The sequence below is a fragment of the Xylocopa sonorina genome, chromosome 9 (genome assembly GCF_050948175.1).
Source record: "Xylocopa sonorina isolate GNS202 chromosome 9, iyXylSono1_principal, whole genome shotgun sequence".
Lineage (NCBI taxonomy): Eukaryota > Metazoa > Arthropoda > Insecta > Hymenoptera > Apidae > Xylocopa > Xylocopa sonorina.
In genome coordinates this window covers 10,136,545-10,153,921 of record NC_135201.1, presented here as the reverse complement: position 1 = coordinate 10,153,921, position 17,377 = coordinate 10,136,545, and the positions used below count along the sequence as shown (strand labels likewise).

The 17,377-nt window shown below is 32.3% G+C and overlaps 3 protein-coding genes across 5 annotated transcripts; 2 read left to right on the top strand and 1 right to left on the bottom strand.

Moving 5' to 3' along the window:
- Window positions 1-255: 255 nt before the first annotated feature.
- On the top strand, window positions 256-7,593 carry Obe (activating signal cointegrator 1 complex subunit obelus). The gene is made up of 10 exons (XM_076902158.1): window positions 256-405; window positions 621-712; window positions 769-917; window positions 986-5,437; window positions 5,532-6,023; window positions 6,104-6,294; window positions 6,378-6,546; window positions 6,622-6,879; window positions 6,977-7,328; window positions 7,422-7,593. Exons 1-10 carry the CDS (start codon window positions 272-274, stop codon window positions 7,508-7,510), a joined length of 6,378 nt encoding a protein of 2,125 aa, XP_076758273.1. The 5' UTR covers window positions 256-271; the 3' UTR covers window positions 7,511-7,593.
- A 248-nt stretch (window positions 7,594-7,841) lies between these two features.
- On the bottom strand, window positions 7,842-12,050 carry LOC143427025 (protein MEMO1-like). Of its 2 annotated transcripts, none has more exons than XM_076900821.1 (8): window positions 11,811-12,050; window positions 11,103-11,184; window positions 10,954-11,022; window positions 10,118-10,230; window positions 9,887-9,998; window positions 9,527-9,746; window positions 9,314-9,418; window positions 7,842-9,120 (listed from the first exon to the last, which is right to left on the bottom strand). In XM_076900821.1, the coding sequence occupies exons 1-8, from the start codon at window positions 11,860-11,862 to the stop codon at window positions 8,983-8,985; spliced, it is 891 nt and encodes a 296-aa protein (XP_076756936.1). In that variant the 5' UTR covers window positions 11,863-12,050; the 3' UTR covers window positions 7,842-8,982. The 2 variants fall into 2 exon arrangements, with proteins under 2 accessions (XP_076756936.1, XP_076756937.1); XM_076900822.1 differs by having other exon boundaries at window positions 8,994-9,120; window positions 9,290-9,418.
- A 1,387-nt stretch (window positions 12,051-13,437) lies between these two features.
- Rga (CCR4-NOT transcription complex subunit regena) lies at window positions 13,438-16,829 on the top strand. 2 transcript variants are annotated; one of them, XM_076900727.1, is made up of 9 exons: window positions 13,438-13,579; window positions 14,332-14,394; window positions 14,513-14,992; window positions 15,253-15,377; window positions 15,493-15,735; window positions 15,854-16,115; window positions 16,198-16,305; window positions 16,389-16,614; window positions 16,723-16,829. In XM_076900727.1, the coding sequence occupies exons 3-8, from the start codon at window positions 14,667-14,669 to the stop codon at window positions 16,606-16,608; spliced, it is 1,284 nt and encodes a 427-aa protein (XP_076756842.1). In that variant the 5' UTR covers window positions 13,438-13,579; window positions 14,332-14,394; window positions 14,513-14,666; the 3' UTR covers window positions 16,609-16,614; window positions 16,723-16,829. The 2 variants fall into 2 exon arrangements, with proteins under 2 accessions (XP_076756842.1, XP_076756841.1); XM_076900726.1 differs by having other exon boundaries at window positions 15,157-15,377.
- The last annotated feature ends 548 nt before the right edge of the window (window positions 16,830-17,377 follow it).

Genomic DNA, 17,377 nt, shown 5'->3' with positions numbered 1-17,377 from the left:
CAATAGGTGGCACTCGGTTTACGAAGTCGATAAACAATTAAAATACGCTCGTTTATCTTTGATCGAAAGTTAGCGGCCGTAAGTAGCAGTTTCTGAGTACGATTAAGAATACATTATTGAAACTAATGAAGTATAGTTATTAATTTCCAGAAAGAACTCTATACTTGTTACACATTTGCTAAGGAACAAGCTTGTTAGCATGTATATTTTATCTTCTCAAATAATAAATGCGAATTACATGTTACAGATAGGTACATTAATCTAACGAAAAATGCCGGAATTACCAAGAATTACAAGAGCATTGCGTCTGTTTTCAAATCTGGGTCGTATAAAAAGCACCCTTGACTTAGAACCGAATGATTTGTTTAAGAAACAACAGGAACAACAATGTAGCAAATTGAAAAGGTATTTTTTTTCTTTCATACCTTATAATTTGTTATATACAATACGATTGAGAAGCTTTTGTAAAAGATTATGGAACAGTTTTCTTGTACTAAGAGAAAAGCTTATATCTCTTATATCTATTAATTTATAGTAATATAATATTTATAATAATTTGATGACTTAGTATATGGCATGATATTGTCAAGTAAATAATGTTGATATTGTATGCAACACAGAGAGTTCGGTTGGCATGATTTGTGCAAACTTATACCCAAGGACACAATGCATCATCTTAATAAGCTACGTCAGATTGCTACAGATGCACTTGGTATGTAATAGTTAAAGACAATTAGATCAAGAGTATTTACTTTGTTATTGTTTTAGGAGAATGTACTTCTAAACTCATAGATGAATTTTTAATGTTCACTCTACAATTGTTGATCGATGATGAGTTACTGTCATCCAAGAAATTTCATATTTTAAAAGAAAAAGCGGCGAATCTGACATTTGAGAAAGCTCAGACAATACTAGAAGTGAGTATATGTAATTCCATTGTACAATTATATATAGATTCTGTATAATTATTTATACTTTCTTGTAGGTAATTAAAATAATTCGGGAAAAATTGAACGAAGATATTTTAACAGTTATAAGGCACGAAAACGAAGAAGTTGACAATATTGAAATTTCCAAAAATAATTTATTTGACCCAAAATTTGAGTATAAACCTGCAAGAGCATTGTGGCCAGACACTGAAACACTTCGTAATATGTCTTTAGGAAACATAAATCAGAGTACTGATAAGTTCTCAATGAAATATAAAGATGAAACTACGAAACTTTTAAAAACTGGATTTGATAGAACAGTATACAAGAAAATGTTAATGCTAAATTATACAAAATATGATTTTCCACATATGACTTTAGAACAATTTGAAAAGGAGATAATTAGTAAGTTAAGTTCTAGAAATTTAGAAAACGAATTATATGATTTCTTAGGTTCTGAATCTCTAGAATTCATACAATACATTATTCAATATAAGAAAGATATTATAGCTTCCAATTCTCTTCCAAAGATGCAAAAACAATCTAGCGTTCAAAGACCCGTAATTAGTCAAGTAATAGTACAGTCGGAAAAAGAGAAACAATTAATGAAACAAATACGAAAAGAAGTAAAGAAATTAAGTAAAATTTCAAATAAACGAGAAGGAAAGTCAGAGCCGGAAGAAAATGGTTGTGAACCACTTGAATTGTGCTTAAAGAAGCAAGAAGCATTAATAGAAATGAATACACCCATATTTAATAGAAATGTTGGCGCAGAGAGAAGCGCACGAGAAGCTTACCCCTTTGTATTTGATTCCCATATGGCAAGTAGAAATACAACTGGATATGTATCAAAACAGAAGATAATGTTACCAGAAGATGTTGTGAGAAAAGATACGCAAATGTTTGAAGAAGTTTTCATTCCCATTCCAGAATCACAACAAATTAATGTAGATTACAAACCTATTATGATATCTTCATTAGATGATATTGGACAAATGGCATTTAGTGGTATCACATCATTAAATAGGATACAAAGCATAGTATTTAATGCAGCTTATCATACCAATGAAAATTTATTAATTTGTGCACCAACGGGTGCTGGAAAAACTAATGTCGCTATGTTAACTGTGGTACATCAACTGAAGCAACACATTGAGCATGGTCAGTTAATGAAGAATCAATTTAAAATAATTTATGTAGCACCGATGAAAGCTTTGGCAGCTGAAATGACAGCAAATTTTGGCAAAAGACTTCAGTGTCTTGGCATATCGGTTCGTGAATTAACAGGGGATATGCAGTTGACCAAATCAGAAATTCAACAAACGCAAATGATCGTTACTACACCAGAAAAGTGGGATGTAGTTACCAGAAAAGGTACAGGAGATATTTCTCTCACCAGTATTGTTAAGTTGTTAATTATCGATGAAGTGCATTTGCTCCACGGTGACAGAGGACCCGTGGTGGAGGCATTAGTTGCTCGAACTCTAAGACAAGTGGAATCTTCGCAGAGCATGATCAGAATTGTTGGACTTTCTGCGACTTTACCAAATTACACAGACGTCGCTACCTTTTTAAGGGTAAATCCATCTGTGGGACTGTTTTATTTTGATCATCGATTCCGACCAGTACCCCTGAGTCAAACATTTATCGGTGTAAAAGCGACAACACCATTGCAAGAAATGAATTACATGGATCACGTGTGTTACGATAATGTAATAGACATGGTGCGCAAAGGACACCAAGTGATGGTATTCGTACATGCACGAAATGCTACTGTTAGAGTAGCGAATGCGCTGAAAGAGATGGCAATGAAGAACGATACGCTTAAATTATTTACATCCGAAGGTCAAACGAAATTTATAAACAAAGCATTTGCCAAGTCACGCAACAAACATTTACCTGAACTATTTAATAATGGATTATCGGTGCATCATGCTGGTCTATTGCGTTCAGAGAGAAATCTGGTCGAAAAATATTTCGCGGAAGGTTTAATTAAAGTATTAGTATGCACTTCGACATTAGCTTGGGGTGTAAATTTACCTGCACATGCAGTTATTATAAGAGGAACAGAAATATACGACGCAAAACATGGTTCGTTCATCGACTTGGACATATTAGACGTTCTGCAAATCTTTGGTCGTGCTGGTAGGCCTCAATTCGATGACACTGGTCACGCTGTCATCATTACGTCGCATAATAAATTATATCATTACTTGTCGTTATTGACAAATCAGATACCTATCGAAAGCAATTTCACTAAATATCTAGCTGATAATTTGAACGCTGAGATAGCATTGGGAACAATATCGAATGTGGAGGAAGCTATAAAGTGGCTGAGTTATACTTACTTATTTGTTCGAATGAAATTAAACTACCATGTCTATGGGATTCCGTTTCAAGTGATTTCAGAGGACCCGAATCTGGAACGGGAAAGGAAGAAGTTAATCGACGAAGCGGCTAAGAAGTTGGATAAAGCGAAAATGATCCGATATAATATAAGCACCGGGGATCTGAGTACAACAAACCTAGGTCGCATTGCGAGTCACTTTTATCTTAAATATGATACCATTGAAATCTTCAATGAACGTGTAAAACCAATTATGAACGAGGCGGAAATATTTGCTATGATATCTTGTTCCCAGGAATTTGAGCAGTTGAAAGTGCGAGACGACGAGATGAACGAATTGGATTATTTGGTCACAAAATATTGTAAACTCTCCGTTCACGATGCTGCGGAAAACATTCACGGTAAAGTGAATATTCTACTGCAGACGTATTTATCGCATGGTCAAGTTAATGTGTTCTCGTTGATGTCAGACCAAGCATATATCGTGCAGAATGCGGGTCGTATTTGCCGTGCGTTGTTCAAGATTATGTTAGGGTATAACAATGCAATAATGACTGGTCGTTTATTAGAGATAGCAAAAATGCTTGAAGTGCAACAGTGGGGTTACGTAAATCCACTGTGTCAATTTTCTTGTCTACCCTCGGAAATAATTGATAAAATAGATCAATACGATTTGACAATCGACAAACTAATTGATATGAGTGTTAAAGAAATTGGAGATATACTGCGTAATCAGAAAGTAGCAGCGTTGGTGAAGAAATGTTGCGAAGAGCTGCCTGCTCTAGAAATGGAATCAAGTTTACAGCCTATCACGCGTACAGTTTTAAGGATACACTTGAAAATATATCCGCAATTTCAATGGAACGACAAAGTTCATGGCAAAACTTCAGAACCGTTTTGGATATGGATAGAAGATCCGGATACTAATTTTATCTATCACCATGAATACTTCGTTATGACAAGAAAGATGGTTTATAACAATCTGGAACAAGAACTCGTGATGACTATACCACTGAACGAACCATTACCTAGCCAATACATAGTAAGAGCAACAAGTGATCGCTGGTTGGGTTGTGAAAATATGCTACCTCTGACATTTCATGATTTAATTTTACCTGAAGTATACCCACCGCACACCGATCTGTTAGAACTGGAACCATTACCGGTAAAGGCATTGAAAGAGCCATCATTTGAAAATCTATATAAATTCTCTCACTTTAATCCAATACAGACGCAAATCTTTCATTGTTTGTATCATACAGATAATAATGTTCTGCTAGGAGCTCCTACTGGTTCAGGAAAGACGATCGCTGCGGAGATTGCTATGTTTAGGGTGTTCAAACAGTATCCCATGCAAAAAATTGTGTATATTGCACCCTTGAAAGCTTTGGTCAGGGAACGAATAAAAGATTGGAAAGTCAGACTCGAAGAGCAACTGGGAAAGAGAGTGGTAGAGTTAACTGGAGATGTATCGCCGGATATAAAGATGATAAGAAACGCGAGCGTTATAGTGACCACGCCAGAGAAATGGGATGGTATCAGCAGAAGTTGGCAAACGAGAACTTACGTGAAAAATGTTGCACTTATCATTATAGACGAGATTCATCTATTAGGGGAAGATCGTGGTCCTGTGTTAGAAGTTATTATCTCAAGAACTAATTTCATCTCCTCTCATACTTTGAAGAAATTAAGAGTCATTGGGCTTTCTACAGCATTGGCCAACGCAGTGGATTTAGCCAATTGGCTTGGTATCGGAGAGATGGGTCTGTACAATTTTCGTCCGTCCGTACGGCCTGTACCATTGGAGATCCATATAAACGGATTTCCAGGGAAGAATTATTGCCCTCGAATGGCTACAATGAACAGACCAACATTTCAAGCGATTAGACAACACGCACCATCTAGTCCATCTTTAGTGTTTGTTTCGTCGCGACGACAGACGCGTTTAACTGCGTTAGATTTAATTGCATACCTCGCAGCAGAGGATAATCCTAAACAGTGGCTACATATGCTCGACGAAGAAATGAATAGCATTTTAGATCACATACGAGACTCGAATTTAAAACTTACGCTTGCTTTTGGAATCGGACTTCATCATGCTGGTCTTCAAGAAAGAGATAGACAAATCGTTGAAGAACTGTTTGTCAATAATAAAATTCAGGTATCTATTTAAAGTAGTAACAAAGTTCCATTACTTATTTATCCAAAAACAATTTCTAAGTATTCAGATATTTAATGAAAAGTATCATTTTTAGGTGTTGATTACAACAGCCACCTTGGCTTGGGGAGTAAATTTTCCTGCTCACTTAGTTGTAATAAAAGGAACAGAATATTATGACGGTAAACAACATCGTTATGTTGATATGCCGATTACAGACGTACTTCAAATGATGGGTCGCGCTGGCAGACCTCAGTTCGATAATTCTGGAGTGGCAGTGGTTTTTGTACATGATTTGAAAAAAAATTTCTACAAGAAGTTCCTACATCAACCATTTCCAGTGGAATCAAGTTTACTGGCGGTCTTGCCGGATCATATAAACGCTGAAATTGTCGCCAGTACAATTAAAAACAAACAAGAATTATTAGATTATTTAACGTGGACCTACTTCTTTAGGAGATTAATGAAGAATCCCAGATATTATGATCTAACTGCTTTAGAACCTCACACAATTAACCAGTATTTATCTTCTCTAGTGAATGATACATTAAAAGTGTTAATGGACTCGCACTGTGTTGACTTCGATGAGGTATGCAGAAAGGAAATTCAAGTTCTATTCTCGTCTTACCTGGTATATAAGACAATTACGATTACTCTTATTGATTCTAGGAAGAACAAACTCTATACCCACTTCCAATGGGTAAAATAGCATCGTTCTATTACTTATCACATCATACCATGCTGATGTTTAAGCAATCGCTACAGGACTCTCTTGCACTGGAACAATGTCTACATATTTTATGCAATTCTCATGAATATAGTGAACTACCAGTACGACACGATGAGGAGTTATTGAACGAGTAAAGTACCATTTCTAACAATAAAGGAAAGAACATGTTATACAATCTTAATTATTCTTATAATATGTTTAATTGTTAAATAGGGAATTAAGCAAAATGTGTCGTTACCAAGTAGACAACTATTCATACAGTTCTCCACATACAAAAGCATTTTTGTTACTTCAAGCACATTTTTCAAGACTGCCTTTACCATGTGTAGATTATATTACTGACCTAAAATCAGTTCTCGATCAGTCGATTAGGATTATTCAAGTATGTATAATTAAAAGGACATTATATCATTTTAGTTGCATGTTATAATTAATATTCTTACATCTTCACTTTCAGGCTATGGTGGATGCAGTCGCTGAGAACGGATGGTTATCAAGTACGTTAACAATAATAAATCTACTTCAAATGATTATTCAAGCTCGTTGGATTGATGAATCTGCAATTACAACATTGCCACATATAAGTTCGGAACATCTGCAATTATTTTCAAATTTTTCACCATATCTTCCAAAATTATGTTTTATCATGTACAATAAATATAGCCTGTTTGCAAGCGTACTTGGTAAAGAATTTCAGGAAGAACAAATGTATCAGGTAAATACATCAAATTGAATATTTATCAGTTTTAATCGGAACTTTCGAATATGTAGAGTGATACGATATTAATTTAATAATTTTAATATTTTTCTAGATACATCAAGTAATGAGAGAAATGCCGATAATGTGCATTGATTTAAGTTTAGAAAATATTGATGAAATAGAAAAAGAAGAGAAGCTTATATCGCTAAAACTTGCGAGTTCTGATTGTATAGATGTACATAAAGACCAAGATTACATACTAAATATTGGAATGAGAAGAAAGAATAAATCTAATAATAATTTGAAAGCACACTGTCCTATGTTTCAAAAGGGGAAAGATGAAGCTTGGTTTTTAATTTTAGGTAATATTGATCGCAATGAATTATTAGCACTAAAACGTGTATATGGAATAAATGAGCAACGTAAATGTCATCAATTACAATTCACGGCACCATCAGAATTAGGTAAAATTTGCTTTGTTTTCGTCATACACTGGTATTATTGTAGATAGCATCAAGATTCCTTAATTCTTAAACGAAAATTATTTCTTTTTTCAGGACCATCAACTTTAACTTTTTATTTGATGTCCGATTGTTATATAGGATTAGATCAACAGTATAGTATAGAAATAAATGTAATAAGTTAATACAAATGTGATTCAACTTAGCAAAATTTGTGTTATTTTTTTAAAGTAAGTAAATATACAAAAATATTTTGATAAAACTCGTATTATTATTTCAATCATGTTTTTCAATGATTACGAGCGTTGTAATTAAATATATGTTTGTATATAATTTTTAAGTATATGTCTGTTCATTTTTTCCTTTGGAGATGTATATGAATCGATCCTATTTTTCACGCAAGTGTAAATCTTAGCTTAATGTATAGAGATAAAGAGAAATAACATGCAAAGGATCAGTTAGCATCACATAAAAATGCATATCGAGAATAACAAATAACATTATATCTAACATAATAAACGTTAGTTCACTTTATTACAAAACGAGTCTCATAGATTATACATACAATTTGATTAAAAAAAATGTTTTATTCTAACATATTAGCACTTCTTTAAAAATAAAAGAATATCGATAATAGTTTAATATATTGTATACATATTTTTTTCACAGTGATCCTTCTTCACACTGATAATGTAACAATACAATATTTATTTATAATTTCTTACACTAATGAGGAATAACAAGATAGTATAGGATAGGAAGGATATGAGATCATTTCATTGCTTTGTTTCAAAGAGGACACGATTAAGTTGCACATTATTGACCAGTGCAGACTGTTCATTCTAATGATCTAGAAGAGATGCTTTTTAGCTCTAATTTCTTTTTATTTTATACTTATACATATCCCTGAGATAAATAATGCAATCGGTGTCAAAGTATTTTCTATTCTTTATCTTCCTTAATGTTTATTGTCCTAGTAATAAAGGAAAACCTGTTAAACGTTACAAAATAATTTTCTAATTTTTAAGATTTAAATAAAGTTTTCCAGATAAGTGTGTGCGCGTGTATGTATGTATGCGTGTGTGTATGTGTGTTAATATTTAAATAGTTTTACTTTGATAGATTGAATCTTTCCCTTTTTCATCAATAGATTGAACTTTCTGCCTTTTCAGTGTATATAAAAAAATGCACTTTATATAATATCATTTCTGCAACTGTAGGACTAATCAAAGCAAAGAAATACTTAAGCTCCTTCCAGAATAAAAATTTGGAAGTACTGATTATTTCTTGTAAGTAATAAACCGAAACAGTTTTGAAACAAATAATTTGATAATAATACACTTCTACTCATCACATTCATTACAAATATCAATATATTTTTCCTCACACAATTAAGGAAACTCCACACAGTACAATCAGTTGTAGCTTGATGTTGAGTGTTCTTCCTTTGTTTAAATTTAAAACAAAATGTTCAAAAAAATCATAATATAGATGCGCTATTGCATCTTTATCATTAGTAGATTATTATTACTGCCGTTCTTTTTAATATTTTCTTCCCTTTTGTAAATTTTTTCACTGACAATAATGTTATTAAATATATATGTATGTACATATACTTTATATATACATATATACGCATATACATATATGTACTTTATCACTCAAGGACCAAGGAAGCACTGGCATAACTAACAGAACTATCATTCATGTTATTGCACTGATTGCTTTGAGCATACTTAAGAAACTTCAAGTTCATTCTTTGGCCGTTAGTATTTCCTTTTAAACTATGAATCGCCTGTTAAAATATTAATTATAGCATTAAAAATGATATCATATTACACGAGTCATTATTGCAAAACTATTATAATTAATTGAAATTTACTGGAAAATATATGTATTAAGCATTATTAAATATAATATGTTTTAAGCAGCTATTTACATATAGAGGTCAGAAAATATATTACCTGTAAAATTTATACACACATTACCTGTAAAAGGATACTAATAGGATGTCGGCCACATATTGTATTACCATATTTTTTAAGGTAATCAGTAAACATTGTTGGGTTCAACGTTTCTATGATGTCCATACCCTATGGATTTTTGTATAAATAAAATAAATCAAGACTGCATGTGATAAGTAATGGGAAAAAGAAATATATAAAAAATAAACAAGAACTTTATATGTTGATTTTATGTACCATTTTGTCAAGATTTTGAATAGATCTATGAATAGGACCACATGATCTATCGTAATAGGTATAACGAAACCGCTGTCCCCAATGACAAAAATCCGAAGATATAATAAATAGTGTTTGTGGATCGGCCATATATGGTGCTAGTATTCTTCCATAGAGCGCTTCTCTTTCTGGACTTAGCGAACCAACCAGAATAGGAATTATCGTGAAAGAATCTTTAAATCTATATTGGCATAAAATTTATAATTAGAAATTCATAGTAAATTAATGATAGAAAGAGAAGTAGCTATATATATATATATAAATATTTTTTTAAAATAACATTTATAAATAAATAACGTATATGTATATATGTATATGTACCCTTCCATAACTTTTGCAATAAATGGCAATTGCATTTCAATACTATGTTCTTCTTCATCTGTATTTAAATCCATCCATTCAAAGTGTCTCGTTTCTTCAAGTTCTCTGTACACTGTCACACAGAAACTTACATTTGAACTAGTCTTTTATAGCAATTTGGATCAATAACTTAATTAAATCACATTTAAAAAGAAAGAAAAGTAAAAGATCGTCATCGATTATAACGTATACCTTGCTGGTCAATATGTAGATCATATAATGGAGTTTGATAAATTGAAGCAGAAGAAAGTGCACAGCCTGCTAATCTGACATGATGAGACGGGCCAAGAATAAAAATCCTGCGCCTACATAATAATAACATATTACGTGTTATTTCATCTTTTGTTTAAGCTGAATATAAAGAGTATAAATAAATAAAAATTTATAAACGTAACTAATTATTTTATTTTTGTACACAAACATATAATTACATAATTTACAATCGATAATACATTGAATTATAAATTTACAAAAAGTAAATCATTTTGTTGCGTAATAAATATAAACTTTACATATAAATATAGAATGTCTTATGTGTAAAAATCTAAAATAATGTAGTAAATTAAAAATATATTTGTATGGACATTAACAAAATATATTATCGAAATATTTAACTTTTTGTAAAGTTTTGATAGTATAAAATAATATAAAATTATATAAAGATATGTTTTTCTAGGCACAATGATCCGCTTGGATTCAAACACCTGGATACTTGGCCCTTAGTGGTACAATACATGCAAACTCATGTTTTTATATTCAATTCAACAGTGCAAGAAAAATATTAAACAAACGTAATTATAAACCATAAACTATTAGTCCGTTTGGTCAGTTATGTTCTTACAAAATTTGCACAGAATGTAAGACGTAAATAAGAATTTAGAAGTACAATTATTAAATACTATATAAATTAGGAATATATGCTGAACTTAAATAATTTTACTGAATTCAATGAGACACACACATTGCGTTATCTTACTAAACACCGACTTGTACAACATTATATAGCATTTCACCTTAAAAAAACTTACACAACTACAGGACTAATCTGGCGGTATGCAAAACCAGCACATGCTCCACAATAGCTGTAACCTGCATGTCTGTGAAATTTTATTTGTATTTGAATAAAAGTTTTTCGTTATCTAATCAGAAATTATTCTAATGCATTTTAATTACTGACGGGGCAATAATCCCCCTAGCAGGTCCATGTGACAAGTCTGCCGCACTCAACCAACCTTCTAATTGCTTATTTAACTCCAAACCTGTATACAAAATATTCAAATGTAGAGTATTTTAAAATACCACGTAATATTATTTATTTAAACAAAACACATAGATATAATTATACGTTAAATAGTTTCAAGATACTTGTATGCAGAAATGACAAAATAGAAATTAATGCAACAGAATATTGTAATCTTAACGGAACAAGTGAATATTTTAACAAGAAATTATAACCTCATATAATAGATGTACGAAGGATGTAAAAGAATGAATTTTTTTTCCTTAAACATAAATTAAAGAATCAAACGAATGATAATACAAATTTCTACACACATAATCTATCGAAGAACAAATAAAATGTACATTATCTTGGGAATTGCTTGAGATGCAACAAAATTGGTCTCGTAGCAAAAGTAACTATTAACAAATGTTACAGATAATATTAATTTAAATAATATCATGTAACTTTCATTAAAAAAAAAAAATCAGATTTCAGGTGTGCAGAGTTGCGATTATTTATCAACACCTATGGAACTGTCACGATGTACACAACAACGAGTCCATAGGAAATCGTGGAGAACATAACGAATGACTATCAAAAAGTTACAAATACGAATGATCAGAATAATAAATAAATCGAACCGATAGTTTAAATAATACTTACCAGAGCCTGCGTACCAACTACCAGCATGAGTTGCTCTTCTAATTAATGCCATTTTTCACTTTATTACACCTATTTTTATTTCCTCTATTCAATCCCTCGGGTAAATAATCTTTCGTCTTGTTAATATCCCGATAAGCAACCTGTTCAGAATGTTTATTGTTCAATCTCACTTGTATATAAAACTTTTATAAAACACGATCAGAAAAACTTAATTTTTACTTAGCCACGAACCATATGCTTCTAATAACACCCAGCAGTGTACGTATGTAGGTATAATGTTTATACAGTATCGAGAGAGAGAGACGATATTTTGAAATGTAAACGATAAAACGAAAATTTTTATACTCGAAACTCGACGTACCAAACTATCATAAATTTCTGCATATCTTTCTTAATACAATTAAATAAAATTTCGAACTGTTCTTTTACATATTAGACATTCTTCGTTTCGAACTTGTATATAAAAATACGATAAAATAGGCATTGATGAATCGTATACACGTACCAGCGCATATTTTGTTACAAAACAAATGCTGTACAGTAATTTTAATTGTATTTAAATAAGTAAAGAAGAGACAAGCTATTTTTACAATTTATATAAAATAACAGTAAATGGAAAGAGAGAGAGATAGAGAGAAAAGTATCTATATAATAAGAAAAAAAGCAAGCTTAAATATCAGAAAAGAAATGGATACCAAATGTCTATTAAATTTTCCAAAAATATACTTTGTATTATATACCACGTGTCTGAAATGTAATCGTTTATTTTTTTCGTTTCATTCACGATGAATATGAGTATATACCTTAATTTCTTTCATTTAATAAAGTCTCATCTTTCTTCAGCAATCGCGTACGTTATACTTATAGCAAAATAACAGGTACTCGCTTTTAACGCTGCAATTATATAAAATATTAAATATTTTCCATTTGTATGATTAATTACATACATACGTAAATTGTCAATGTATCAATTAATTATTTATTTAACCGTATTACGGTTAATCCCTATGATCCTGAACAGTTGATTGGGTTACCATACAGAAATCCGAGATTACCTGAGATTTACTTTGTACATTTTTTTACGACGCTAACATCAATCACGAAAAAAACCTGTGAAACTTACAAACGAATAGTTCAAGATATTCTCTCGACGTCTTTAATTAATAAGATCGACAAATTTACTTTCCATTTCGCTTGATTATATCGAAGATGATAATTATTTTTTCCAAGTACGTGCAATGTACTTTTAAAGTATGCTTCCCAGAGACTGTGATAAACAATTCGCTAGTCAAATTCACGATTGAAATACGTATTTGTTAAATAATTAGAATAATTTTGGTGGTAAAATTAATGACATGTATTATCGTTGCGTATGCAGAATAAATGTTCGAGTTTGAACGAACTTTTAGTCTCTGTTCGATTGTTATTTCGGTGTCTGATTTGACTGGCATCGTAGAAATGGTTCTAACGGCAGAAATTTGTGTCTCTAGTATTGTTTAAGTTTGTGAAACTGTGCGAGAAAACAGACGTCTATTTGTTGAAAATATCGCAATGTGCACGAGAGTTTGATCTTTCCCAGCGGATCGTTTACGTGAAAATCCTCGCCTCACGTGGGACGGTGATTAGTGAAAAAAAAACATTGCCCCTATTACACTGATCCCGAGTCAACATCGACGTTTTTGTGTTTTTTTTACGCTGATTTACTTTGTTTATTATGAATTCGACGGATTATTTTGTGCGCTAACTTACACACGGGCACGATAATATAGGTAATCAAATTTGATCCATTTTTCCCTCAATATTTTGATCATATAGTTGTTATAACCTTTTGCTTTCTTTGTGCTTGTTCTGATTTCTATCTTTACAATGTCAAAATCACCGACTGTTTCCGTTCAGTGTTTCCCTCCGAGAATTGTCGAAGTCTTCTGTGTTAGTATAATAAAGAGTAATCGTAATCTTAAGGCACTGGCACAAATCCCCCGGAGCAGAGATTACCAAACTATTTTCGTTCTGTTATTAAATTGTCAGTTTCTGGAATGGTTGGAATAACAAGTTGTTACCATAGACTGTGGTCTGTTGTATCGTATTAATTCTTTTCTTCCGTCAAAAGGCCTGTGTACGAAAAGGAAATACTTGAGAAACGATGTTTAGATTAACTTATAAGTATCTATGAAAAAATGTGTACAGCTTAGCAATTGTAAGTTTTGGAACACCATGTATTACGCTATGTAAAAGTCTTGTTACTTTGCAACTGATTCGATACTATCAGAAGCATTGTAGTTTCTGACAAAATCAATCTTGATAAAAACGATTCGTATCGGGGGAATCGTGTGCTCATAGAATGTAAAGAATTAATTCACTGTGTACATATATAAAAATTGAAAATAGTACGGATTCTCTTTAACGCTGTAGTATAATATAATGTATAACGAGCTGTTGATATAAGCGAATTGAATAGTAAACAAATATTTTATACTTGGATAGCGATCTTTATGAAAATAAATTCTTCAATTGCCAATAGGTCCATTCTCATTTCCTGTCTTCGATTTTGATATGACCATTGCTGTGGTGCTGTGATAAAGAGGTAAAGCAATTAAATAAGTTACAGTTGAGATTTAAGAATGAAAACAAGCTTAACGATAGGAAAACTGATAAATTACGAGCAGTGTTAAAAAATTGTTCTCTTTACCTCATCGTTACAGGTTGCTACTAGGCGTTTGTTGTCATGGATTTTCCTCAATTCCATGAAATTGAACAACTTAGAAGTGATACGATAAAAAACAAGTGATTGTGGTAATTGACATAAAAGTGTGTTGGTGTGCCCTAGCAGGTACTTTGTAGTGAAGCCACCAGGCTATGGCCAACCTGAACTTTGAGCAGCCACCACGCAGTATTGCGAACGCAAGCCTTACATCGCGCACGGGTGGTGGGGGGGGCTTAAATTCGTCGACCCTTATGGGTCATGTTACACCTACCTCGGGCATGTTCTCAGGCTCATCCGCAAGCACTTCCAGTTCAGCTAACTCTGCGGTAGTAGTTACTAACGTTTACCCTGGAGCATCAGGAGCAGGAGGTGGACAAAGTAGTCATCAACCTCAACAACAGCAGCTCTCTCCTATGGGCAGCAGAGGACTGTTTGGGCAGAGAGCTTTTACAGATAGACGTACGATGCCTGCTCTTGGGTTAGTTTCCCCACTCCGAGTAGTTAGAAAATTTATTTTCTATGTATTCGTTATGACAGTCGTGTTATAGTAGTATTCGTTATGATATCGTATATTTTTCTGTATACTTGTTGTATGGTAATTCTCTTTAAAAGGAAAATGAATATGTTAATGAAAATTTATAGAACCTCGAATCCAATGGGTAGCATGGGCACTTTTGGAATACCTCAAAGTCGTAATTACGGATCTCAAATCAATAATTTTCACTCTGTTTTTGGCAGTGGAGGAGGTGGAGATACAAGTACTCCTCCATTGTTGGATCTGTCTGAGTTTCCTTCATTAACAAACAGAGGACAGGGTGATTCTATGCCGCAACCTAGTCCTATGCCAGGGAAACAACCTTATGGTTTGTATTAACATAATAATATTAGTTTTCCAATAAATGTAATATATCTATAACAAGTGAAAGCATCCACATGAATGGTACAATTTTTTAAATAAATATATTTATTGATTTTTAGTTGGAATGGTAAAACAACCAACGTCTGAATCAAGTGAATTTACAATGAGTTCGGAAGATTTTCCAGCACTACCAGGAACGCAAAACAGAGAAGGGCCATCGCCGGGTGGTAGCGTTTCTGGAGATAAAAACATACCTGTTGGACTTGGACCTGAAATTGGACAAGATGTATTGCAGGCAAATAGAGCACCTGGGTCTGAAAAATCTCAGACATCTAAAAGAGGCATACAAACATCTCCCGATGGTATCAACTGTTCCAATTTAATATAATTATTTTCATAATTAAGAGAATGAATCTACTATCTAAAGCTGTATGTACGCCATCTTTTTATACCTCGTACAACTTTTATTATCTTTTCTAGGCAAGGTGACTAATATACCAGCTAGTATGGTAAAAGACCAATTTGGAATAGTTGGTTTACTGACATTTATTAGGGCAGCTGAAACAGATCCGAATTTAGTATCTTTGGCGTTAGGTCAAGATTTAACTGCGTTAGGATTAAATCTTAATTCGCCAGAGAGTCTTTATCAAAATTTTGGCGGACCTTGGGCAGAAACACCGTGTCGACCTCAGGACATCGATTTTCACGTACCGCCAGAATATCTTATTAATGCCGCTATCAGGTGCCTCATTTTATTACCTCGATTTTTATCACATTGTAAACTACCTTTTATAGCTCTTAAACTTATATTATGCTTATTTCAGAGACAAGCTAGCGCCGGTTAAATTAAATCGTTATAAGGATGATCTACTATTTTATATGTTTTATACAAATGTTGGGGATGTATTGCAATTAGCAGCGGCAGCGGAGTTGTAAGCATATTTCTTACTAAGTTTCCCTGTTGGATATTACAGTGAACTTTTTGTAATACACGTGTTTTTATATAATTACGAAGATATAGTAGGGAGTGGCGATATCATATGGAAGAAAAGGTTTGGATAACACAAGCACCAGGATTGGGACTCGTAGAGAAAACATCAACGTATGAACGTGGTACTTATTATTATTTCGATGCGCAAAGTTGGAGAAAAGTAGCAAAGGAATTTCATTTGGATTATACAAAACTAGAAAGTAGACCTCATCTTCCCACAAACTTTCACCAAACCCAGCCTTAACTACAGGTACCTATTGGATATGCCATTTTTTTAAATTACTTTTTTTTTAAACTTTATCCAGGGAATAGTTTATAAATATTTTCGTAATTGGAAATTTGTGCCTGTGTGTTGCAGATCTGCTTGCAGACCATTGTACTGTCTTTAAGCTGGACAGGAAACAGCTATTGTATAAATGAACAAATTTAATAATCTTTAATAAAAACATAAAATTTGAAGAGTAATGATATGAAGTTCTTTAATTGTTGACTCTGTTAGAAGTGGAAATGAGTCTAATCTATTCAATATTGATGTGATATTGATAATTTTGATATACAATAGTGTATATTTTAAATGTTTATTAGGTGCTTATGTGTAGAATGTTGTATTTTTTAATAACACTATGGAGATGATTAGAATCATGTCAATGTACATAATAAAAATAACAAGAAATTGTAATACTAAACAAAGTTTTGACATTTAGGCAAGTCAAAAATGCAATATTTTCATAAATTCTGTATATACGTGATCATTTACTATTTACGATAAAGATTGCGAATTATTTTTTAGAAAACGAACTTATATTTTATAAGCGTTAATGTGGATTGATTTGAATTCGTTATTTGTTAAAATTTATGAAATATATTAATATATAAAGTTTTGAATGTAACAAATGCCTTTCTCTTTTTTGGATGTAAAGGAGTACATTCAATTTAACACATAGCATAATAAAGATCGCCTTGTTTAAGACTATGATTTACAAGGCTTCGATGTCATTTCAATTGTTTTTTAA

Bases quoted from the DNA above. Each gene is read 5' to 3' on its own strand.
- LOC143427025 (XM_076900821.1), bottom strand. From the start codon at position 11,862: ATGGCATTAATTAGAAGAGCAACTCATGCTGGTAGTTGGTACGCAGGC. The intron at 11,023-11,102 runs GTCAGTAATTAA...AAAATTTCACAG, and splicing joins GCTAGGGGGATTATTGCCCC to ACATGCAGGTTACAGCTATT. The intron at 9,747-9,886 runs GTACATATACAT...ATGCCAATATAG, and splicing joins ATTGCAAAAGTTATGGAAGG to ATTTAAAGATTCTTTCACGA.
- Obe (XM_076902158.1), top strand. From the start codon at position 272: ATGCCGGAATTACCAAGAATTACAAGAGCATTGCGTCTGTTTTCAAAT. The intron at 918-985 runs GTGAGTATATGT...ACTTTCTTGTAG, and splicing joins AAGCTCAGACAATACTAGAA to GTAATTAAAATAATTCGGGA. The intron at 7,329-7,421 runs GTAAAATTTGCT...TTCTTTTTTCAG, and splicing joins CACGGCACCATCAGAATTAG to GACCATCAACTTTAACTTTT.
- Rga (XM_076900726.1), top strand. From the start codon at position 14,667: ATGGCCAACCTGAACTTTGAGCAGCCACCACGCAGTATTGCGAACGCA. The intron at 15,736-15,853 runs GTATCAACTGTT...TATCTTTTCTAG, and splicing joins CATACAAACATCTCCCGATG to GCAAGGTGACTAATATACCA. The intron at 16,116-16,197 runs GTGCCTCATTTT...TGCTTATTTCAG, and splicing joins CTTATTAATGCCGCTATCAG to AGACAAGCTAGCGCCGGTTA.